General features: G+C 40.1%; 2 protein-coding genes across 6 annotated transcripts; one reads left to right on the top strand and one right to left on the bottom strand.

Moving 5' to 3' along the window:
- The first annotated feature begins 93 nt into the window (after window positions 1-93).
- Window positions 94-18,746, top strand: LOC136448501 (NAD(P)H pyrophosphatase NUDT13, mitochondrial-like). Of its 5 annotated transcripts, none has more exons than XM_066448079.1 (9): window positions 96-447; window positions 1,004-1,257; window positions 2,592-2,717; window positions 3,320-3,431; window positions 3,881-4,029; window positions 8,660-14,178; window positions 15,303-15,467; window positions 16,135-16,199; window positions 18,456-18,746. In XM_066448079.1, exons 1-6 carry the CDS (start codon window positions 102-104, stop codon window positions 8,858-8,860), a joined length of 1,188 nt encoding a protein of 395 aa, XP_066304176.1. In that variant the 5' UTR covers window positions 96-101; the 3' UTR covers window positions 8,861-14,178; window positions 15,303-15,467; window positions 16,135-16,199; window positions 18,456-18,746. The 5 variants fall into 5 exon arrangements, with proteins under 5 accessions (XP_066304181.1, XP_066304176.1, XP_066304177.1 ...); XM_066448080.1 differs by having other exon boundaries at window positions 15,306-15,467; XM_066448082.1 differs by having other exon boundaries at window positions 104-188.
- Window positions 18,747-25,170, bottom strand: LOC136448502 (cation channel sperm-associated protein 3-like). The gene is made up of 8 exons (XM_066448085.1): window positions 24,925-25,170; window positions 24,197-24,364; window positions 23,585-23,788; window positions 22,712-22,897; window positions 21,602-21,754; window positions 20,899-20,994; window positions 20,500-20,657; window positions 18,747-19,403 (listed from the first exon to the last, which is right to left on the bottom strand). Exons 1-8 carry the CDS (start codon window positions 25,015-25,017, stop codon window positions 19,316-19,318), a joined length of 1,146 nt encoding a protein of 381 aa, XP_066304182.1. The 5' UTR covers window positions 25,018-25,170; the 3' UTR covers window positions 18,747-19,315.
- Between the last annotated feature and the right edge of the window lie 423 nt (window positions 25,171-25,593).

A 25,593-nucleotide genomic window follows, 5' to 3' on the forward strand; every position in this document is an offset into this window, starting at 1 on the left:
TTTTCATTTAATGAAATATAACGTTATGTCAGTATATTGTTGATAGAAAATCTCCTCAACAAAAGTGTAAGTATAAAAGTGGTATAATCTAAGGGAAGAGCATGCTGGGATATGAGTCTGAACTGTTACCTTTGCCCCCTGGAAACTGGCGAACGTGGAAATGTGTGGAACACATTATGTACTGTTTGGTGAGATATCTTCCCTGCTTCTCTCGACCTGTCCGGACGCTAGAAAGGCTTATAAAACTACACAACTATAGCAAATTATTTCGAGAAACATCCACTTACGTCGGTAACATCAGGGTTGTTCAGAAACTGAAGGAAAATGACGATTTGTGTCGCGACGCGTTGGAGAGAGGCGTGTTTACAGTCCTGTACGATCTCAAGCCGCTGTTAGTGAAGGCAACTGAGAGGAGAGGTCTGTCGATACCGTGGTGGGGGACGGACGGTACGGCAAAAAATTTCCTTATGATTTTGATTAAAGAATTGTTATGTCTACCAAGAACATATAGACCTTTTATAAGGCCATGCCATACACGTATATGTAGCCGCGGCGACTGTTGGAGGGCTTCTCTTACTTGCAGTCTTATACATTAGGACTCTATATATAGTACATAGACATTGTCTCGAACAGGATTCCATAGCTCGTAGGCATTATTCCGAACGGGACCGGCCGTTCGAACATAAAATGGCCCATCCCGTTTTCTCGTTTGAATAAATTGAGTTGTTTGCGAGACTCCATCACGAGTGGTCGTTTTTATGTTGTCTCATACACACTCATACACACACACATGCACACACATACAAACATGCACACACACACACACACACACACACACACACACACACACACACATACAGTACACACAAACATGCACAACTGCAGTACACACACACATACACCCAATGTCACACAGACACAGTATATCAGCCAGTAATATTAGTCCTGTTATAGAAATGTTAATATTTCCGTCTTTCTTTATATTTGCTTTCTTTCCTAACAGAGTTGATGCAAAAGCTGTTTCAACTTCGAATGGATCCAGAAGCAATTCTTCCACAATGTATCTTACTGAATGGGTGTGATGACCAGCCTACAGCACGGTTTGCCGTCAACATTTCCAGCAGGAAAATAGCTGGAACAAAAGATGTGTCATCTGACCTTCAGACACAAGTAGAGGAGACTTTTGGTGCTTCTGTTTTCAATGTGCGGAAAGCCTTGTTTGTGGTCTCACCTACGGAGGGACAACTTATGTCACAGGTAAAAGATGTGCAGTTGTCAATTCCTTTGTGGTGGGAAAGAAGTAGAAACATTTCTAACTGGCTCAGTTTTGCACAAGAAAGGTTCAACTTGGTAATCCAGCCACAAAAAGGAAATGGACAGAGAGTCTCATAAGAGTAGCTTACAGGACTTGGTCTAGCTGTAAGTATTTTCAGGTTGGTAAGTCACTGGATAACAATGTTCTTTATATACAAAGTGTTTTTTTCGTAAGCCAATGTTTCGGTGACTGTCACATTCGTCTGGGCAGTACTGACTGGTTTTACTTTGCACTTCAACCAGGTCCTGAGAAAGGTGATAGACTTAGTTAGGTGAACAATATTGTTATTCAAGACCAGTGAACCAGGATCTGCATGATCCAGTCTGACACTTGTGATACATGTAAATTTGACAGGATTGGCCAACAATATGTCAGGTTATACTCACTCACTCACTCACTCATGACCCATGACCTCAGTGGTCGTAGGGGCGTCATGACAGCCAGCCGTACAGGTTATACAGACTACAACATGTAGTTAGATGGCACAGCATGTACAGTGCAGTGGTTTGACTGACCCTGTCTGACTAGGTGAGGAGGTTGAGAGTTCAAATCCTGACTGTTGAGTGTTGTCTCTCACCCAGCATGTACGTTACTGGTTCAGAGGTTGCAGTCCTTAGAGGATTGAGTTGTGGATCACTGTTCATTGTACTTGTCCAAAAGGTCTAGACCTAGGTACTGGTACACTGTACGGATACAGTACCGGGTACAATCAATTAGGTACAGGTCCAAAATACCTGACCCTGCTGTATCGGTACTGGACCTGACTCGGGATGGCCACTTTGACAGATAAGATTACTATGAAATTACAGTGGCAGTGCTCTAAAGCCACTCTAAAGCACAGAAAACACATTTCCATGGCTGGAGTCAAATTTTCATTTGTGTATTCATAAAAATAATACCAAGCACAATCAAATATTATGTTTTTACCAGTTCAAACATGCTTTTGTCCTTATTGAAAATCTAGCATTTTCCGAACAAGTAGTTTAGGTACTGGTTCAGGTCCGGACCTGTACCTTAACCCGTGTACCTGTACCTGTACCTAAAATTTGTTTAGGTACACAGCTCTATATACCGTACTGTACATATATTGTGTACAGAGCCAGTGTTAGATTAGCTCTTCAGTGAGCTGAACAGGTTTGAGATAACAGCAAAGTCTCTCAAATTGTCTTCTGTACAATTTTGTCGACAGAAAATGATTCTTTTTCTTAAACCCTAAACTAGACCTGTATCTGATAGCCATGTGAAGAGAATTTATTCCAGTCTAATTTTTCCACAGGCTCATTCTCTCCTATCTTGGCACGTGTCCCACCAGTTCTGTTCCCAGTGTGGGGGAAACACCACCAAGAACTTGGCTGGAAACAAACGCAGATGTACAGCATGTGAGGCAGAACACTATCCACAGGTACATACAAGTAGAGCCATTTTTAAAGAACTATCATGAACTCAAGGTCACCAAGTGCAGTAGGGGCATCCTCACTAGATGGCTTTAAACAAGGCTAGAGTCAGATGTGCAAATGTTCGATGTGACCATTTTATGTAATACAGCTAGCCAGCGCCTTGTTCCTTAGTTTAAACTGGTGTGTTACACCAAAAGGGCAGATAAGGTTTCGACAAGGCCACATTTCGGAGATAGTTTGTAGTATTTCACCCTCCACTTACTGTTTGTTTTCTAAAGCTTCTGCATTACCAGCTCATTGGGGATAAGGTTAATAAACAGATATGAATGTGATAAAATGTGATAATGCTGTACATAGAATCTAGCTGTTGTGGCTTTGTTTTTACATTTTTCACATACAATTATTATTGTCAACCAGTATAGACTTTATGCACTTCCCTATCATAATAGCACATTATAAAAAAAGCATATCTGTTGATTGGTTCAGGCTTAAAAAGTCTCAACATTTATTTAGAGATGTTCCATGTCAGGATATTGAAGTGACGATAACTAAACACTGTTTCGATTCGGCACATTATGTGTTACTCATGTAGTTTCTTCATCAATAGATGGCTCCTGTGGGAATTGTGTTGGTGAGCCATGAGAATAAATGTCTGTTGGCCAGACAGAAACAGTTCCCTCCTGGCATGTACAGTGCACTAGCAGGCTTCTGTGACATGGGTATGTACGCTCTTCAACTAGAATGTCTTATACATAATGCATAATCTTATCGTAGCACAGAGTTAGCACAAATTAGTGCATGGAAGTTTTGACTTAACAACTTATTTCACAGACAACCGATGGTGATGATGATTAAGTTCACAGTTGAAACAATTACTGAAGTACGTTGATGAAGGTTAGACATCCATGGCCAGGTAGTAAGATACGCCAAAAATAGTTACTCAAGCAACCGGATAAAATTTTGAAATAGTCAGACGTTTCAGACAGCATCCGCTGTCTTTCGCCAGTGCAAAGTACAATGTAGTATTACAATGGAAACACATACTAGTACTTGCAGTGTCATAATTATGCAGTCTACAAGTCAACACAAACACTGAAAATAAAACCACCCTAAACTTTTCCATTGTATTTCATGGTAGCGTGACATGTCTGACTGTATCTTCTGTCAGGAGAGTGTTTGGAGGACACAGTGAGAAGGGAGGTAGCTGAGGAGGTGGGGTTAGAGGTGGACACTGTCTCCTACATGTCATCACAACATTGGCCCTTCCCAGCAAGCTCCATTATGTTTGGCTGTTATGCAACTGTCACGTCAATGGAGGTACATAATAATCCCAGCGCAGGCATTGTGTACCGACAAGTTGTTGTTTCAGTCATTTTTGTCAGTTCTAGGCATTTTTGCGTTTTGTCGAATATCTTGGCTCTTACCTTCAATGGTACTTGGTTCAACACTGTGTCACACACAATGAAGACCTTATATGGCAAGACCTTCCAAATCTGTTGTTCAGCCTTTGCCTTATATGGCAAGGGAGGAAGAAGAGCCAGTCTTCATTTGCATGACACACATGTGATCGCATGTAACCGCTACAACTGTTCGGAAATATCAATTTTCCAATTATGTCCAGTATCAGGGTGAAATGGCAGAAGTTGGCAGAAGTTTACATCGGGTTACGTCATATCTAACATCCGGATTTTCCGTAAGCCATCAGACAAAATCCGATGTTATCCGAAGATAGGAGTGACGTCATCCTAACTTCTGCCAGTGGCCGGGGGTTGCAGAAGTTGGCAGAAGTTAGAAATACGATGTTGTCTGAAGTTAGGAGTGACATCATCCTAAGTTCTGCCAGTGGCCGGGGGTGGCAGAAGTTGGCAGAACTTAGAAATATGATGTTGTCTGAACTTAGGACTGATGTTATCCTAACTTCTACCAGTGGCCGGGGGTGGCAGAAGTTGGCAGATGTTAGAAATACGATGTTGTCTGAACTTAGGAGTGACGTTATCCTAACTTCTGCCAGTGGCCGGGGGTGGCAGAAGTTGGCAGAAGTTGGCAGAAATTAGAAAATAATACGATGTTCTTAACTTAAGAGTGACGGCATCCTAACTTCTGCCAGTAGCCGAGGGTGGCAGAAGTTGACAGAAGTTATTATCATATAATGATAACTTTGTTAGTAGTTTAGATATTGTAGTTTAAATCTGTTACCCCCTCCCCACAAGTGTAACAGTCCGCACATGCGGACTGAGCCTGCCTTGTCTGGTTTGAGGAGACCATGCTGAATAGACGTTTGTAATTGTACTTCTGTGTCTGTGTGCAATCATTCGTCATCCTTGCGTCCTGAGTGAGTGGGGACCGATACCGGTTAACAAACTTTTGCTAGTTGATATTTCAAAAATGTTTTTAGATATATATCTGAATATTCTTAACAATATATATACTAGTAACTTGAATATTGTTAACCACTAAAGTCAGGGAAGGTGGGTCATGAAAATAGTTTCCGTCTTTGGGAAAAGCATGGAACAGGAAGCAATCCTGTCATTTTTTTAAATGAAGTTCGCGAAGTTTACTCCATAACTGTTCTACAGTGGGTAACGTTACCTAACTTCTGTTAACTTCTGCCACCTGCCATCCTAATATGACTAGTGGCAGAAGTAAGGATGACAACACTCCTAACTTCTGCCAGCTTCTGCCACCTGCCACTTTACCCTGACTAGTGGCAGAAGTTAGGATGACGTCACTCCTAACTTCTGCCGACTTCTGCCACCTGCCATCCTACCCCGGCTAGTGTCAGAAGTTAGGATGACGTCACCCCTAACTTCTGCAAACTTCTGCCACCTGCCACTCTACCCTGGCTAGTGGCAGAAGTAAGGATGACGTCACCCAACTTCTGCCACCTGCCACTCTACACGGACTAGTGGCAGAAGTTAGGATGACGTCACCCAACTTCTGCCACCTGCCACTCTACACTGACTGGTGGCAGAAGTTAGGATGACGTCACCCAACTTCTGCCACTCTACACTGACTAGTGGCAGAAGTTAGGATGACGTCACCCAACTTCTGCCTGCCACCCAATAGCTACCCTACCCTTCGCATCTTTGCACTGGTATGATATGACGTCACATCTGACTCTCGGAAGCCTCAAAACTACTCGGTAATCATCCTAACTTCTGCCAACTTCTGCCACCCTAACTTCTGCCACTTCACCCTGATACTGGACATACCTGCAATTTTCTGATGGAAAAAGGTAAAGACACACACTTTTATAGGAAGATTTTTGGGTGCCAAGACAACATTGTGCTGAGATGAGTCATAGCAACAAGCAGGGCAACAATGCAATTTGATCTTGAACCGAATTCGTTGCGTCTATGCTTGCATTGCCATGCATGCATTGTAGTTTTGAACTTCAATATCCTGAAAAATGGCCATATTACATCTATGCCACAAAATTGCACAAGAAGAAACTGATTTTGTCAAGAAAACGACCAAAAATCGAAATAAATAATACCATGTAGTGAGGTTAATATAATGTACCATCAAAATTAGTCGGCTACAAGTTAGCTCAATGGCTACAAGTTAGCTCAATTGGTTATGTCATAGGACTTCGCTTGCCTGCCTGTGAGCCTTGCAACCATTCGAATTTCCTCATATGACCTAAAGGTCAGTGACCCCAAGTGCACCTGGCCTGCCTGTGAGCCTTGCACGATTTTTGAAATAGGGGTGTCACATTTTTATATTTCACCCATACTATCGCTGAAATATGTTGTTTTTGGTAATTTCCTTCTTCTCCTGTCAAATCTTCATATATATCATTATGTATACTATGGAAAACTTCATTCTTTCCTGGACTGTTCAATTTTGGACTGGGGTGATCCATATTTTTAGTGGAAGTATTTTAGAATGGTCCATTATATTGTAATTTTGGGACAGTCCATTTTATGCATGGCGAGGAGTAATATCAAGTTTATTCAATTCAATTCAATTCAAAACAAATCGTACAAGAGCAGGGATTAGCTAACGCCTCCCTGAATTGTGTTCCGATTTTTACAAGTGTTCATTTTAAAATCAGTACAGTTTCATATAAAATATACCATTTACAATATTACACAGTCATATCAAAATCAAAACGGGCCAGCTGTGGATCAGGCATTTTCATTATAGAGTCTTATGGCACAGTACAGGAATGACTTGTTTAGTCGCTGAGTCCTGGCTGATGGCAGCGTGTAAGTGTTTCTGTTTCTCAGCTGTCTGCCTGTAGCAGTCGAACGTTGGAGGGGAACAAGGTCATGGAGAGGGTGCTCAGGCGACAGCATAGCCTTGAAGAGTTTTAGTGCTGCTGACTCTCTCCTTTCCTTCAAGGAGTATGGCTAAACATGCTGTATTTGCCCGCAAATGTTGCCTTTCTAGTTTAATACCATAGTGCTGATGATATAATTAAGGGTTAATGACCCACCCCGAGGTGTATATGGTGTCATAAAGCCTGGCCATGTGCTATAACCACTGAATAAAACCAATGAGTGAGCGAAGCGAATGAGGTGGTTTTATTCGGTGGTTACAGCACATGGCCAGGCGTTATGACACCATATACACCGAGGAAAAGGCGGGTCATTAACGTTATTATCATATAGCCTATCCAAACTGACCCATATAAGAGTAGGCAATTCCTGTATGACGCATAGATCCCTTATACTATTAAGAATGCATTTCAGAATTTACATTTTGTCCTTTTTGAACAGAAGATGATAGATTTCATTTTGAAAACCAAAGTTTTCCACAGATAATATTTAATATCATTGCAATCTTGGCATGTCAAATCTTTGTCAAATCTATTATCTATTATCATCATTCCTCCCTGCTGGGTGTCCTTCTGATTGGTCGATGCTGTGGGCAGCTCCACTTACAGTTCTACCCCTTTAGATTTGACTTGTATTGAAATGGTTTATTCTATTTTGTCAAATGCTTACAAAAGATTTGATTTATTCTAAGATAGTAAACATTTTTGGGAACAAATAAACATTATACGAATGTTAACAAAAAGATAACCTACCAATCTACATAATGGAACGGGTGAACGGGTGTGTTATGGCGTTATAACACATGGGCAATGGAGGCTTCTGATTGGTCGACGCCATCTGGCTATGTGACAATGGTGCTTAATTTTCAAATTGTATGTTTTGTTGCGTTTTATGTACATAATTACATTGATAGCCTTTATGATGAACATTTTAAAATAATGTACAAGTTGTAGGCCAATACCAGCTTTTTTAAAAGCACTTGAGTGCCGTAACCTCAAAATTGCTTTCCCCAATCTGCCAATCTCTATTAAAACAGTCCTCTTTTCCCTTGCCCTTGAGTTACTTTCTTTGGCAGAGAGAACAGGAAAAGACATTTCACACTCATAAACATAGACAAGATGCCAGCTTTTTTTGAAAGCACTTTTTTTGCATTTGTACAAGCTAGAATATTTAACTCATACTTTTGCAGCAACTTTGCTGCCCTGCATGGCAGTGGTTTGTGGTCAAATTATACTTTCAATTCTCAGTCTTGTACAAAAAAAGACCTTTGGTTTCCTAGCAACCGTTGCTAAGCATGCGTTTTGAATTGGCTCCACACTTGAAAATATTAAGTACATACTCAGGGTTCATCATACCAAGTTTCATGCTTTTACCACAATTTGAACAATAATTTATTCTACCTATATTTTGCACCAATCGCCTGGACTATTTTCCTATTTTTGTTCCACTCATTGAATGATGTTTTCAATAAGCTTTGTGATATTCTTTAACAGGTGGGGAATTTGTATGTCATGATGCCAGTTTTCCTCTTATGTTAGCTGTACTTTGAATTTGTTGCAATTAGATTTCTTTGAAAGTTTGAGTATTTGACAACCAAACAGCTTTAGGTCCATTGTGTGTTTTTGTGACTTACCGTCACTACCTAATGCCTTTGTTGGTTCCAGCTTGAAGTGGACAAGACTGAGCTGGAAGATGCGCAGTGGTTCAGTCTGCCCCAGGTTCAGGTTGCCTTGTTGACCGGTCCCCTGGGATTCACCAGGTCAAAGGACACCTTCGAGTCTGTGCCTTTGTGGATACCACCTCGTGAAGCCATCGCTCATCAACTTATAAGGAACTGGGCGGAAATGAAATTGAAAAAAAGGTGATGAAGTCTGAGGACTCTTACAGTGCTGTTGTAGGGAACAGTGGTTTCATGCCATTCTCTATAGTTCGAGATGCAGTGTGTGAGGACGACATTTAGGGGTTGACGGACAGCGGCAAAGACAACTTTCAGGACACAACACAGAGACTTCACGCTCTGGATCCTAAAACTCTCCTTCATTTCAAATGTCCGATCGCGTTCTGCGAATTGACAGTAAACGTTGATGTACGAACGTCGAACGGCCGATCACGTTCTAAGGTATGCATGTCCAACAACCATCATCTAACGAGTGAGGTTCCACCAATACATTCTAAAACTCATTCTACTGGCTATCATTTACAAAATGCGATATCAATGTTACTAGTGACGTTACCTATCTCTCACACTGTTTAACATAAAAACTCATTTGTAATTTGTATACATACTCTGAATGTTATGCTTACACACAAGATACACGCCCAGAATTTTGGACTGACCTTCATTGTACTGAAACCTTCACCAGGATCATAAACGACAAATGCTTAGATGTGTGATGTCTGCAATTGGTGCCAGATAGTTTATGCTGTCCTTTCCTTGTGTGCACTGATAGAGTTTATGACTTGTATGTAAGTTGTACATGTACCTCATTTGTTGTACATTTACAAATATTCATGTAAACAATACAACATGAATTTATGATACAATGCAATCATGGTTTGTATGTGAACCTAAATTGTATTATTTTTGCCATGTACACTTGTAAAGACATGATCTGATGAACATTGGCCTGTTCTAGCGTACTGCACTGGATATGCCAGCAGTCCAGGTCAGGTGATGTAACGTTATCATTGTAACTCATTCAACTGTGGCAGTCTATTTCCGTAAACCAGTTAACCAGAACAAATCGATACAGTGAAACCAAACATAACACAAAAATTATGACCAGTTTTGTCAAATTTTCATCCAAATTTATTGTAATCAGCTTTTGCAGAAGGGAATTATACCAGAATAACATGCTTGTTTTCATAACATACACGGGCACACCGAAACAACTGTAAAGCCATTATCAGACAGACCAACCTCAGAATACAATGAGTAAATGTTTTCTGAAGAAGTGTTAGAATCATACCGGTTTACCACAGATCTTGTATGCCATATTGGGTGTTCCAGTTTGCAAAGATGATGTTAACAGATACTTCAGTTCTGCTTCACAACTTTTGAATGTATAGTTGCGTGCCGTCGTGTGGCGTAACAGCTACTCTTCCGTCAAACAAGTGAACCCGAGTTTGTTCCCGGCTTGCCCCCAGACATGTCTTGGCATGCGCCCCGACGTTGTGCCCTTGGGAAAGGCACTTAAAACAAATTTTCTCACTTCACTCAGGTGTAAATGAGTGCCTAGCTTCAGTTAGGGACGTCCCTCGGATTAGTCGGATAGAACGTTAAATGGAAGTCCCATGTTTTGGGAGAACCTCACCCCGCACACATTAAAGAACCCACCACACCTTTCGAAAAGGAGTAGAGGCATGTCCCGGTGTGCGATGGTCCAAACCTTGCAGTCTGGTCTGAGTTGACATCTTGAAAAGGTACTAGTCACCTGTTATGTTAATTCTTCAACAAATGTGGTAAATCTGAATATATATGACTTGTAAAGAGGGTTAATGTGAAATATGTTGGAAAGAGTTTAATCTTTCAACTCGGAAAGACAAGATACATTGTGAAAAAAAATGTGAGTTCTGGTAGCAAAGTCTTTGATATACTTGTACATGTATGTCAAGGTTTCCAGATTCTGAAGAACATCAAACATAGTGAGACTTGGTTATATCTAGCCCTCAAACAAAAGTATTGGTCTAGCTTTGATTAGTTTATTGAATGCTGAGTATCTCGTGATTGATACACTGCCTAACCTTTAGCACTCTGGAGTAGCCGTTCAGCACCCAGTTCCCTATTGGTTACAGAGTTAGGCTGCAGGGAGAAGGTTGATGTAGAATGAGAATACCCCAACTGTAGACTCAGTATAACATAGAGGTACCAGATATTATACATGCAGTTTACATGTTGAGGATTATATGTGCACAACAAGAGTTCTACGACCTCATACCTTCGCCAAATGATTTTAACCCTTATGAGTGTTTCTCATCAATCATAAATCATACCAGTTAATCGTCTTCACTCAAATAACGTAAGTTGTCCAAAGTATGAGCTTAACAAACAAGGTCATGCTAACATTTATCATCAATTATGCAAATGAGGTCCTTATTAGCATAATTTGATTTGATGGTGTTCACATTCACACAACTTCTAAATGCCACAAATGAAATTGCCGTCATTTACTAGTACGGAATTATAGTAGTTTCTCATGCATAATGCAAATTAGGCCTGCATTTGCATATTTTCTATCTATCAACATTCCTCTCTTCCTCGGTTACAAATGTCACATATTTGAATAGTTATAATATGGAACACAGCGGGTTTTAAAAATTGCCTCATTGATTATGCAAATTAGATACTGATTTACATGATAAGTATCTAATCATGTACATCATCACTCAAGCTATCTAGTTACCAAAAATCATGACCATCCATCAAGCCCATCTTGAGTTATTCTCTTTCAAAGTCTGAAGCAAAACCTGCTCCCGCTGCCAGGGGGCCCAAATCTATACAACGTACTCTCTGTCCAAAGAACTATCTACCACTCAAAAATCAGTTCCATAGCATGTCCAGAACACGAGATATCAAAACAGGAAGTTCTGCTGCAGTACTGTAACAAGCCGCTAGGGGGCCCAAAATCTAATCATTTTCAGGTTTCATCAAGACCTACCACCATACCAAATACCAAGACAATCCATCCAAGAATTCTCGACTTATCGTGTTCACTAACAGACACACAGACACGTTCTGTAAAATATAACCTTCACGGTGAAGGTAATGTTCACCTACTACATCCTGTATTAAGACTACATCCTGTATTAATCCATGCATATTACACCCACCTTTCATGAAATACTTCTTCAGCAATACATATCCACACAACCTCCATGTACACCATACAGTATGACGTAAACTCTTCCTTCCCAGATATAACATGGTTAATTCACCTTCCCCGAACACCTTCCTATCCCCATGCTGTGACACTGGACTAATGACTGTTCTTCCTCATATAAGGCCGTGTATATCCAACTTTTGTCTCCCTCCACCACATTCAACACCACTTTCTGCTGCTTATACCTTTCTCATACCAATGACTGACAAGCCAATTTGTCCCAGCAACTAGGGTTTCCTGCCTCCCACATGACAAATACGCACCCCTACCACTTATCCATGACCCCTCGAACCAACACGGTCAACAGATTCCAGCCAGAACACATACTTATGCATACAATACAACACATTTTTACACTTTTCTCGTTAATTATGCAAAGCACTTCGCCCAAAATCTAATCATGTTGAGATTTCCCACATACACACTGACACACCAAATATGACAACAAACCATCCAGGCGTTCTCGACTTATCGTGTTCACTAACATACACACAGACAAGCATAAAAAAATAACCTTCTTGACGAAGGTAATTATGAAAAAAATGTTCTCCTGAGCTATAAAAAATGACATGACTTGTACAAGCAGCTGACAGAAAACCTGATATCAATTGTCCTTGCTGATTAGAACTTTCAAACTCTTGGTAGCTTTATATGAAATCATGTAAAGGTTTTGAATTGAATAGAATAACATTTACTACAACAGAACTTTATTGACTCGACAAATGTACAGGGACTTTCGTAAGATAGTCTACAACACTATAGACACAAAAAATATATATCTAGCCTAGTGCATGGTTGCATGTAATATGAGCGTATCAATATGGAGATTATAACCTACTATTTGCAATAAGTTTGATATAACCCGGTGCATAATCAACTAGAGTTCCACGACCTCATACCTTCGCCAAATGATTTAAACCTTTATGACTGATGTATTAGGAGTGTTTCTCATCAATTATAAATCATACCAGTTGATTGTCTTAAAATATAACATGTCCAAAGTATGAGCTTAACAAATTATGAGCTCAACAAAGGAGGTTATGCCAATATTTTTCATTAATTATGCAAATGAGGCCCTTATTGGCATAATTTGATTCAACGATGTTCACATTCACATAACGTCCCGATGCCAAAAAAAAAAGTATTAAATGTATGAAATTGCTGTCATTTGCCAGTGTGGAATTAGAGAAGTTACTCATTAAGTATGCAAATTAGGCCCACATTAGCATATTTTCTATCTTTAAACATTCCTCTCTTCCTCAGTTACAATTTGAATAGTCATATCATGGAACAAAGCTGATTATTAGAGTTGCCTAATTAATTATGCAAAGTAGAATCTGATTTGCATAATTATTGTCCAATCATACTAAGCATCACACAAGCTATCTACATACCAAAAATCATGACCATCCATAAAGCCCATCTTGTTATAGTATTTCCTCATTGATTATGCAAATGAGGTCTTCATTTGCATAGTTCATATCAATTAATATTTCTCTCTTCCTCAGTTACATATGTCACATGTTTCAGAGGCCTATCATGGAATTTGGCGGGTGTATAAACTTTCCTCATTAATTATGCAAATTAGATACTGATTTGCATAAGAAGTGTCTAATCATGTACATCATCACTCAAGCTATCTACCTACCAAAAATCATTACCATCCATCAAGCTCTTCTTGAGTTATTCCCTTTCAAAGTCAGACGCAAAACTGCTCCTGCAGTACCAAAAAAGCCGCTAGGGGGCCCAAGCCCACATCACTTTCTCTCTGTCCAAAGAACTATCTACCACTCAAAAATAAGTTCCATAGCATGTCCAGAACACGAGATATCAAAACAGGAAGTTCCGCTGCAGTACCGTAAGAAGCCGCAAGGGGGCCTAAAATCTATTCGTTTTTAGGTCTCATCAAAACCTACCAACATACCAAATACCAAGACAATCCATCAAGGCATTCTCGAGTTAAGCTGTGCCACTACACACAAACAAACACACACACCCACAAACGCTACCCTCTGCATAACCTCGGCGAAGGTAACAAACTTCTTCTCAGGATATTATGACGCAGTACTGATGTCACATGACAAAATAAAACAAAGCAAAATAATCGCTCTCGGAATGAATTGTGAGTAACAACCATAAAAATCTGATATCATTTCACCAGGCCACGAAGGGGTGATCGCCTCTTCTTTCTTGAAATTTCACAATTTTGATCTACACTTTAGCTTCCTGACCTTGGTAGTTATGTCGAAGGTCAATATCGGAGACGAGTGCTCGCAGGAGAAGTTCCAAAGTGGAGACCCCGTGTAAGTGCCGTTCATGTTTGAAGTTGTTAACTATGAACGTTTTTACGTACGGAAGGGAGTAGGCGGGGACGACATACAACCGCTCTGCGCTGAAGCGGTCATAGCTGGTGCATGTAGACCGCTCTCTAGAGTACTGTATAAACGTTATGGCTGGTTGAAAACAAATCCGAGCGAATTGTCGGTATTGTGTCAAAGTATAGGAGAAAAGTTGACGCCCTTCCGAACCGAACCTTCGTGGTTTAAAATTACCGAATGGAAACATGGCTGCGACTAAGATTGATTATGGTATCGAGGAAAGAATAGACAGCACGTGTAGGTTTATGATTTCTGCTATTTGTACACCCTTTCCAAGCCATGGACGATATCGATGTTCCGTTATATCCGATTGAACATTACGTTCATTCTTTTGTTTACTAGTAGTCAATGTCTGCTACGACGTTCTAGAACGCATTTAAGTATCTGAATAAGTGATCAAGCGCGAGGCGAATGTAATTAAGTATGATACCAATTGGATGCTGGAACAGGCCTTTTCTCAAACTCTGTCTTTTTTCATCCATCATCTAACAACGAAGTGGGTTTTTCTTGCTCGCCACAAAGTACGTGGCCTAAATTTTCTACGTTTGTCAGTTCGAGATTACTTCTACTGTTCAAATGTGAATGAATGAATGAATGAATGAACGAACTTAATTTCTCGACAATCGCACACATGGTACAATGTATGGAACCAACTATTAAAAACAATACTACAAGGCTGATCTATCACACATTTAGAAATACAACATGTTATCGTTAACAGTAACTTAAATGAGTTAACGTTACATCATCGTCTTGTTGCGATGCGCGATTTGGTCAGGAAGTTCATATGAATTTTTTGGTTGATCTAGCTGCTATATTCTGGTTCCTGGATAAATTGTCTGACTACATTTCTTATATCTTAGTATATTTATCTTAGTATTTCTTTCTTATATCGAGGAAGAGCAGGGCGAGTACAGGCAAACGGGAGGTCACTGCTGATATTTTCCCAGACAAGTAACTCGCAGTATGTCAACTTTCGATCCTAGCATCGGGTCAAGGGTTGTAGTCATAAACGTTGTGACATTTAGATGATTCCCTCGCTCCCACAGCAGGCTGATCCGTAAACGTGCAGTCCTGAGTCTGGGCACTGACGGCAAACCGCTCACAAAGAGTCCTTCAGACACGCTGGTGGAAGTCAAACCGTGCAAGAAGCTAGTAGACAAGGACAGTGGGATCTCCGTGTCTGAGATGATTAGCCTGGACGACGGTTGTATGTTAGTACTCAACTTCTCTTTTTGCTCTCAAGTATATGTTTAGCATGATGCTTATTAAAAGCTAAGAAAAAGCCTGGCGCACCTCCTTCCCTGAAGCGTCGCTGAAATGACTGCAATTGAGAATACCAATTATCTAGTTTCGTCATAAAACATCTGTTTCGGGTTATGAATTGCCAAAAACGTTTACAGCAGGAAAGGTAAAGAGATTCTAAAACATATTACTTTTTTTTCAAAAGTAGCTGAAACGTCTGGCCGCCATAAGAATCAATCATGAGCCTTACTTTTCATAGTTGATGATATATATGTACACCGGGTGTAGAATGTGGCGAAAGAGCACGACTTACACTTTACACTTCTTGTTGCAGATATGATACAAAGTCTCAGCGTGATGGTATTGTGTTGTTGATTTGTAAATTTTGGAAACCTCAGCGAACCGAAGATGCCCTTAAATGAACGCAACCTTTCTATAGAAACTGCAAATGCAAAATTGCCGTTGAAATATTATTCTCCATCTCTGAAAAGTGGTGCCTTGGTACTTTGCACCTGAGCTGTGTAATTCTCTTTGGTGAGATACTACCTCTCAGTAGTATCGCTCTGTATCCGACGCTAATCAGTTCGTATGTAGTCATTTTTAGTAACACTTTTAGTAAGACTTTCTCTCTTCCAGCCCACCTAGAACAGTCAAAGCTAATCACCGTCTGACTATGGAGGGAGTTCCTGCTTTCGAGTTTGGTAAGATTCATAAACCTTTATTCCTGGAAATTTGACGTGAGGGCGGTTTGAGGAACTCTTACCTTTATACCTTTAAGTAACACCAAAGTATAGTAACAGGTAAATAGATATCGAGGATAAGATTTCAAACCTCAATAATATTTTGATAGTTGATGTGGGAAGGAGTTTTGATTTGTAAAAATATACAGTCTAACGTGTAGAGTCCATTCCAAGTCACCGCACGGATTTTTTGATGATCTTTGTAATATCTTCGAATTATTATTATATGATTATAAATTGTTACAAATATTTATAAATGTTTTTAAAAAAAGGAAATATGAGATCCCCATCTTTTACAAGTTTTTTTCTAAATTTGCAAACATTTCGAAAGTGACTGTCACAAGAGATCATTTTTAGAAACAAATTTGAAATATAAATTGGTTTGCGTCAAGTTTCGAAACAATTCGAAATAAAGATATGGGTCATTTGCCCCCCGTAACGAGCCGCTAATCCTAACAAAGCCTGTTTTGGATCGGGCGTGGACCGCCGACGGAGCAGGATGTCACTGTGGCGTGACACTGTCTATGGACATCGGGCTGGATTTTGAAGCACAATCCAACCGTAGTTTTGCTTCACAAAAAGGGCCAACAAACGTTACAAGATCTTACAGCAAACGTTCAGGAACCAACAGTGGTCAAAATGCCGAAAGCAAGGCGCAAAAACTGTTTCATCTACGCCGAATTAGCCATAATCGGCACGATGCAAAGGGGAGCTATCTATCAATCAAACAAGTTCGGCCGCTGTCAAAGCAAGGAAGACTCTTTGGAAAGCAATACGCTTTCCTCTTCCTCGTGGTATCAGTAAATTGTAAACTGAAAGATAGTGTTATATTTTAAATAGGGATTCTTACCGACTAAATCACGAAGATTCTGGAAGAAAACACTAAAAAATGACGCAGATTTATGTTGCATTATTTCTAACCAAGCTGCCTTCTTGGGAGAGTCTATTCTGTTTGTAGGGGGAAACTCCTTGGAAACTATTGTCAAATGATTGTAAATACGAAAGTTCGCAGTAATAACGTTACACAAATACTACAGTAATGTTTATAGTGTATCATTCAAATATTGAACTGTATCAACATACGTTGAAAGATAGATATTTTAGACCACGTGTATCAACTCTTCCCCGGGAGAAAAAGCCTGATGCCGTCTGCCGGAACAACACGGGAAAAACACTTCCCACGAGTTCCGAAACAAATCCCACCGGAGAGGATTTCATCTTATACAGTTCAGCTAACAATAAAGCCTGTATGTTTTCCATGCTGGCTGATTGGCGTTCATAATTTGGACTGGGCCTGGCGGAGTTACTGCAGTTATTCTAACGTCCCAGTTGAGCATGTTCTCTAGCGGCGTGGTGCCGGTGGGGAGGGCAGCGCGGCAGGCTACTGTTACCACTTACAACTTCTGTCGGTACTTTCTGTTACTTCTGTCGCATTTGGGTCGTTTCTACAAGATTTCCAGGTTTGGCTGATATTGAAGTAGAGAGATAAGACAGTGAATAGGCACTGATAATGTTTCTTTCGGATTGTTGTGCTGCTAACAGAGACAGAAATTAACTGTTTGTTTACTTAACTCCCGATCCGCTGTCAGAGCACCGCGGGGGTAACGGGGGTATCGGCACTCCCTTCAATCGTCTATTTCTGGATGCTATTAACTAATTAGCAGCAGATTGTGACTTTCTACTTTCGAAAAAAAGATAGAAAATTCGAAATAAAGGCAGGGAGATGTTATCAATCTTTAGAAAGTATCAAAAATATTATTCTCAGTGCCATGAATATTTTGAATATTCCACGACAATGTGAGAACAATTAGAAACTGTTAACATATTTCGAACTGTTTGGCTGAAATATGGATTACAAATACTAACAAAAGTTTCAGATTAATTCTAAACAATGGCAACAAACAGCCGTGCGGTGACTTGGAATGGACTCTATAGGAGCAATATTATTGTTTCTCGGGCCTAGTTCCTCCTTGTTAGTCATATCCTTTCATGCCAGACACGTGAATATCTTTGATTCCCACAAGGGGTGGGCCTGGCATGAGACGATGGATAGTAATTGTTTACAACGCAAAATCTGATTACTGACGTACCTGAGAATAGAATGATAGACCAAAATGTAAAGAATAGTTCCTCTAAAGTTCACAAAGATGATGCAAGAAACTGATCACATCGTGAATTGTCGTTTTATATCTATTCCTCCATACCTTCGCATTTCAGCCATCTTGGACCGTGAACGGGAGAGAGACAGCGAACGGAAGAAAATCAACCTGCGAGCTGTAAAGAACACGTACAATCTGGACTGAACCGCCCCTGTAGGAGATGGTTGGATATGTCATCCATTAGAATCCGTGTGGATTCTGGTACTACAAGTATTTGCCAAATCTTACCTAACTTCATTCATTAATAGTTTGTAGTAAATACGCAAGAACTTACATGGAAGTTCTTTAACGTATTTGAACAGATGCCCTTCATCCTTTTGAAAATCAATACACGTAGAATTTCATCGTATAGCTTCTGTTTTTCTGTATTTCTGCATAATAATGAGTATCTGAGATAGCAAAGTAAGTCGATATTGAAATAATGCGGACTAAATTGTGGTATTATGTGAATTGTACTCATGTACCACATGTAAATGGTATGACATGTCTACCCACAAATTCGTGATAGCCATAGATAACTTGGCTACTTGGCCTAAAATACATCCACATTTGTCCCGTAACTGGTCTTGCTGCAAAAGTAATTAAAACTTCAACAAAATGTGCTTAAATGTTATGTGAAGATTATATCCTTAGTGATGTTAATATAACACCTACAACACGTACAATGTAGGTTGATCTGATGGTTACAGTTCGGCTTGGATCCAGAACAAATAACAGTTCTCAAGAAATTTCACAACTAGATACAAATTCCGTACTTATAATCTGAGATTGTTGCTGAGTAGACAATGTAAAACTTCCAATGAAACATAACTTTAAAATCCGATGATGTCATTTGTGGTCAATGTCACTGCAACAGATGTAGCATTCTAAGAAATAATGTTCAACTTTGAATTCGAAACGGATACGATGAAGGTTAGTTTAAGACATATTCTCGGGATCTTCAGCAAGCCTGTCGTCTGCGTACTGCACCAGCACATGGGCCGCCTCATAGTACAGCTGCTGCAGCCTATACGGGATAAACGAAAGGGGGCGTCATTGTTGATCTTAGTAAATTGCTCACTGCATTTACATACAATTAGTAAAACGATTTTTGAAGAAAAAAAACAACAGATCATCGCCGTGAATAAAAAGCCTAACTGATGGGTTAAAATGATATCTGGTGCACTGTAAATAAAGCTACCTTAACCCTTTTCCTGTGTACTTGAAATCATAACAAGCATTTGCAATTAATGATAATTGAATAAAGCGTCGTAATACAAAGGCCACGGCGCCATGTGTCCATTATCATGTACTTCCTGTTACTAAACGTGCTAACATATGCATGGAACACACAGATGAACAGACAGACCAGAAACAAGATCCCCTTAAATGAGTAGCCTAGCTCTTCCATGACCTTGAAACGGAAGAGGCTATTTCAAGTCTGATTAGTGACAAGTTCTACTGTCACAAATGTTCCAATAATTCATGTCTGATTGTGACCAGACTGTCACACGACAGGTCCGGTCATTTTCTCCCTGACTAGCTGTCATTCGCGGACACACCAACCCCAAACCTCACACACCAAACAGCAGACTCTGTACACGGAGTCAATTAGTCCGAAGAGCAGCCCGACATGATGGTGGTGATACAGAACGTCCTTACTCCCCTAATCTTCCCGTTGGAGTTTTTTAAAGGTAAAGGTATGAATAAATGAATGGTTTTATTGCACAAAAGCTTCATAAAAATATTTTGCAGGCTGTAGGCTGAATTGCACGTTTAAAAAAAAAACATTTTCGTTAATACACATGGAGTTAAGTGACTATCAAATTACAAGTGATAAAACTAGATTTTTATAAAAAAAATACTACATATAAATATTGCACACATAATAACGACGAAAACAAAGAATAATGACGAAAAAAAAGTTTACACGTCTCGCAATGATTAGCTTTGCGTGTTTAAGAGTTTGAAAAAGTAAGGGATGGGTGAGTCTCTGTAACGGCTGGTTCTGCATCTAATTGTTCTGAACGTTTCTGAGTTAGCGACAATTAATGTCGTGCCTGATGAACCATTCCCTGATGACTAACCCATATGTCGGTAGAAGCACGGTGACACCGTCATACCTGTACAAGGTGTTCTCCTGGTGATCTAGTGACGTCAGATATGTCTCAATCCACATCAGGTCCGCGCACATCTCCTCCATGATGATGTAATCCTCGTGCCGGAGGGTCTTCTCAAACTGAGCCGCCATCTCCGTGAAATTTGCATAACGGCTTCCTTTCTAACGGTGTCAGTGAGTTAATCACAGTAATGACTCATTAGTTTCATGTTAGAAACTACTATGGCGTCTTTCATAACAAAGTAAGATAATTAAACAAATTTTTTTTTCTTCATATAATACTATGGACATTGACAACAAATTAAATCTAATCATTAGCGCTGTAGTTTGAAATCGGAAGATAGAATATAGACAGGGAAGATTGGATTATACTGTTGGAAATAGTACAGGTCGTACATCGTACCTGTTTCTCCATGAGTTTTTGAATCTCCTCGTGATGGCGCTGCAGCATGTATTCCTTCTTTTGTGCGACGACTGCTTCCTTCTCATCCATCTTTTCCTGTACACAGCATAGTATGCCCGATTAATAAACTAGATTCAGATCCGTAACATTTGTGTTAGGTCTGTTTCTTGGTATTCACATAACACGGATAACAAGTAAAATGGAGTCTGTGAGGGTTACATAATGAAGTGGAACAATTTAAAATGGAAGAGACCTTAGTACAAATGAGGTGACCCGACTGATGTGATTCCAATTGCATCTAGCCCACACTTTTATCAATCTGAATTTTGTCTGTGAAACACACCAGGTTCGCAGACACTGGGTGGAGGTTAGTTATACCACACCTAGCAACTTGCCACACATAAACCATTCATATCTAAATATGACCAATCGGACTACTGACCCTCAAAGACCGAAAGAGTATGTTTGATGATTTTGAGTTGTTTTTATTTGAGATATCTTCATTTGTTGGTATGTTTTATTACTCCTATGTTAGATGAAAACTTCTTGATATCATACTATTGTGGAAACATGATCTGTTAAGTTTATGACAAGTGATTTTGTTTTGATTTCATAAGTTAAGCTCAGTTAACTTCAGGGATTACCCTAAGGATTTATAAATGAATAAATACATGTCGTTCAAATCTATTGAGAAAGATCCTACTTGCTGATAGGCTTCCGTTGCCTCATGAATATTCATGATGATGACGGCGATAAAGACGTTTGTGAAAATGAAATGTCCCAGGAAGATGAAGATGATGGAGTAGATGGCGCTTGACGCTGGTAGATTCTCCTGCAAGTCTGTCCAACCATCTACCTAGAATGAGAAAATGCCTTCTTTATCACTGGTGTGTAGCTATCGTCGTCCTTTGGTTTAGTGATGGAATGACGTGACATGGTGTGCCTAACGTCCGTTTTGGACCCCAGGCGTATATTTTGAAGTACCGTTTGAACATTTATGATCCAAAAGAAAATTCCTTTAGCGACTTTGCTAGTGGAGATCTGCTATAACCTCTTCTAATTCTTTAGGGAGATCGGCACAATAAGTGCGGAAATTGTAGAGGGAAGTATCTGTTGAGTGAGAGTGGGGTCTGTTTGGACCATAAACATGGAATCTTTTGGTTGTCCTTAAAATGCATTCTTGAAAGTACTTCAAGACTTTGCAGCTTATTCTCATTATATCATATTTGCCAAAAATCAAGGGGCAGAAGTAATTTTAGTGCAAAACGTGGTTCTTCGGACTTTTTTGGATGAATCACAATGATGATTAGGAATCATCCACACCTAAACGTGTAAAAATATTCATTTTACATTGACAAAGCAATGTATGTATAATGATCCCTGCAGAAAAGCAAAACTAATACAGAACAGAACATAATAGGGTCCATTTGGTCATTTTGGTTGCAAATATGTTATGAAGTTTGAGGTATACATTAGATGAAATCATGGCGTGATTGACAATCTGGATTTGATTTCATGTTGTCCTGACATATTAACGTGAAGAGAGGAAGGGCGAAATATGTGTACTTGCTCTTGTATAGAAGACAAGGAATGTGAAGGAAAACATCTCATAATTGCGCATTTGGTCCCCCAAATAATTAACCATAACATGATATCAAACGTTTCCAATATCCCCTTGGTTGTGTGGACTATATATTTGATAAATTGTAATAATCAGGCTGTTTTGTATTAGTAGATGACACAGACTTGAGCATTGGCTTAAGAATAAACTTAGATTGTAGAACGAAGAGAAACGACAATGCAAACAACTCACAGTAACATATGTAAACAGCGTCAGCATGGCTCTCCCCAAGTTCCCCCAGTACTTCTTGTCACCGTGGGTAGGGTAACCAAAGAAGTAGTATCCCATGATCCCGAAGAGAAACATTAGCAGGAGTAGCAGGAGAACGATGTTCACCACGGTTGACCGTATGGTCTCCACTAAGGCGGTCACCAGGACCTAGCATGTTAAAGGTTTATTTCAGATTTCAGTGCATTGAAATATTTGTATCATACTTACACGGAGGGATAGATATATCACAGCTCAAACTAGAGTTCCACGACCCCATACCTTCGCCGACTGATGTTAACATGGCGATCCGTCAACCTCTTCTTGAGTTATTCTCTTTCAAAGTCTGAAACAAAATCGGCTCTTGCAGTTCCAAAACAACTGCTAGGTGGCCCAACTTACTCTCCCTCCCAATAGCTATCAACCACTCAAAACCATGACCATAGCATGTCCAGAACGCGAGATATCAAACTTGGAAGTTCCGATGCAGTGCCATAGCAAGCCGCTAGGGGGCCCGAAATCAAATCGTTTTCAGGTCTTAAGAAGACCTACCCACATACCAAGTTTGAAGACAATCCATAGTGGCGAGTTTGATATACTGTTCACAGACGGACACACACACAAACACACACATACACACACGCTGTGCAAAACATAACCATCTCGGCAAAGGTAATAAGATAATTTATCAAACGTGTAACTTCTATATTCTGATTGACGGTGCCACAACAAATCTTTCTTCTTAAGTTATTGTTTCATTACTGTTTTCAATATTTTTGAAGGGGTACAAACACATGCACAAAAGTTATGACAAACAACACAATTGGAAATTCTTATGCCGAAACAAACGTTTCCCACCTGCAAGCCTCGCACGAAGGAAATGGTGCGGAGTGTGCGGAGGGATCTCATGGCACGAAGCACGCGCAGTATGGCGAAATAGTTGCCGCCCTCCGGGTCGTCCTGCACGGCGGTGACGATGTTCTGCACGTACGAGATCATCACGATCGCGAAGTCGAACAGATTATAGCCACTGAACCAGTAGTTCTTCGGCTCGGCGTAGATCTAGGAGAAAAAGTAAGTAGACCGTAAGCCACACTGACTTGGTCAAATCATTATGGATTGCATCCGCGCGAGCATAATCTTTCTTCCGTTTCCAAAATAAAAGAAGTTTTCGACCAAACTGTACATTGTACAAAGAAGCTGCAAAATGAGCAAATGTATATATATTGCAAAAATAGATATCGGAAACTGGATATCGATAAGCGAAGTCTTTCAAAGCAAATAAGAACAAAATAATGAATCTATTGTTTGGTATATCATGTTCTGTTCATGTATGTCATATAATGAAATCAGTATGGCTTTACGTAGTTCCATTGTTCAGTAGGCAAGTACAAGGACCTTGTGGCTTCTCTTTGACCGCTTTTGAGCAAGTGATGTCAGCAAATACTCTAGATGTTATTCTGTTCGTACCTTGAGTACCATCTCAACACTGTATATGCTGAGGAAGATATTGTCCATGGTTTCCAGAAGCGTACGGTGGGTGACCTTCATTTCACTGGTCTCCAGCGCCATGAACACCGCGTTCAAGAAGATCACGAACATGATGAAACCGTTGAACCAGCCCGACTCCGTGATTTTCTGGAACAAAAGAGGAAATATTGTACCCCTCAAGCCGGTCAATATTTAGAGAAACATTCAAGTATTCCCTAGAACGTAAATGAAACTTAAGTAATATACAAAGTAGTTGCGGACCCAAAACCTGGCCGTTGAATTGGCGGATGGCGTCATAACCAAACATCACCAAAAGTCAGTTCATAATATCATCTATGCGCTTTTGTTTAACAAAAGGCACTACCGACGACAGCCACAGAGTTGACTCCATCTATGTTTACACATCCAACACTATACGTACAACTCAAGGATAAATGCTGTTTATGAAATAAGGGCCCGAAAGAGAATAATAAAATTGTGTAAGTTGTTTAGAGAGAGAGGGGGGGGGGCAGGAATGCAGACAGACGGACAGACAAAGAGACAGACTGACTGACTGAGGCACAAAGAGGGATCAGTATCATGGCATGGACAGGACTGTCATGAGCATACATACATTGTGTCAAAAGAATACACTTTTCGTACTTCAACACACGCATTACTTGCACTCTGTACTTTGACATTATACAACAGTATAGACGTCGGTCTACCTTTATGATTTGCTGGAAACGGTGGTCACACCTCTTTCTCTCTTCCTCTTCATCTTCTAACTCGAAACCAAAATGGCTGGGTTCAGCCGCCATATTGCTCTTCGTTATCAGGTGTCGACCTTAAAAGCTTACATCTCTTCACATTCAGCTATTCAATTTTGTCAGACAGACAGACCGAACAAGTTTGGAACATCTACTGCACCACGTGATAGATTGTTTACTGTACCTATGTTCCAGGGTTTCCAAGCTACTGGTCACGTGATATAGAGAAACTCAAGCGGCTGTCTTGTTCTGGAACATGGTCCCTATCTTCTTCTTGTTCCGTAGGTTAGGTAGCCAACAATCAACATCAACTTTTGATGAATCTGCTACACTTGACGGGCAGTGCCGGTGCTGGGAATGCCTTCATATTCACGTCTTAGGAGAACATTGATTCATAACCTCCGTGGAAACGGCGTTAAGGTTGTTGATCTGTGTGTTTGTTTATTTGAATGTTCAAGAGTGTGAGGCAGACGATGGTGTAACCATAGACTGGCAGGATGAGAATGTCGGCTTCATCCGGGTTCAAAATCGGTCCCGCATGCTGATAAGATAGCGAGGTTGGGTTGGACTCACAGGCTGGCAGGATAATTCATAGATAGAATTTGTGAAAAATCCAAGATAAGGCCA

Source organism: Branchiostoma lanceolatum, chromosome 14 (assembly GCF_035083965.1).
Source record: "Branchiostoma lanceolatum isolate klBraLanc5 chromosome 14, klBraLanc5.hap2, whole genome shotgun sequence".
Lineage (NCBI taxonomy): Eukaryota > Metazoa > Chordata > Leptocardii > Amphioxiformes > Branchiostomatidae > Branchiostoma > Branchiostoma lanceolatum.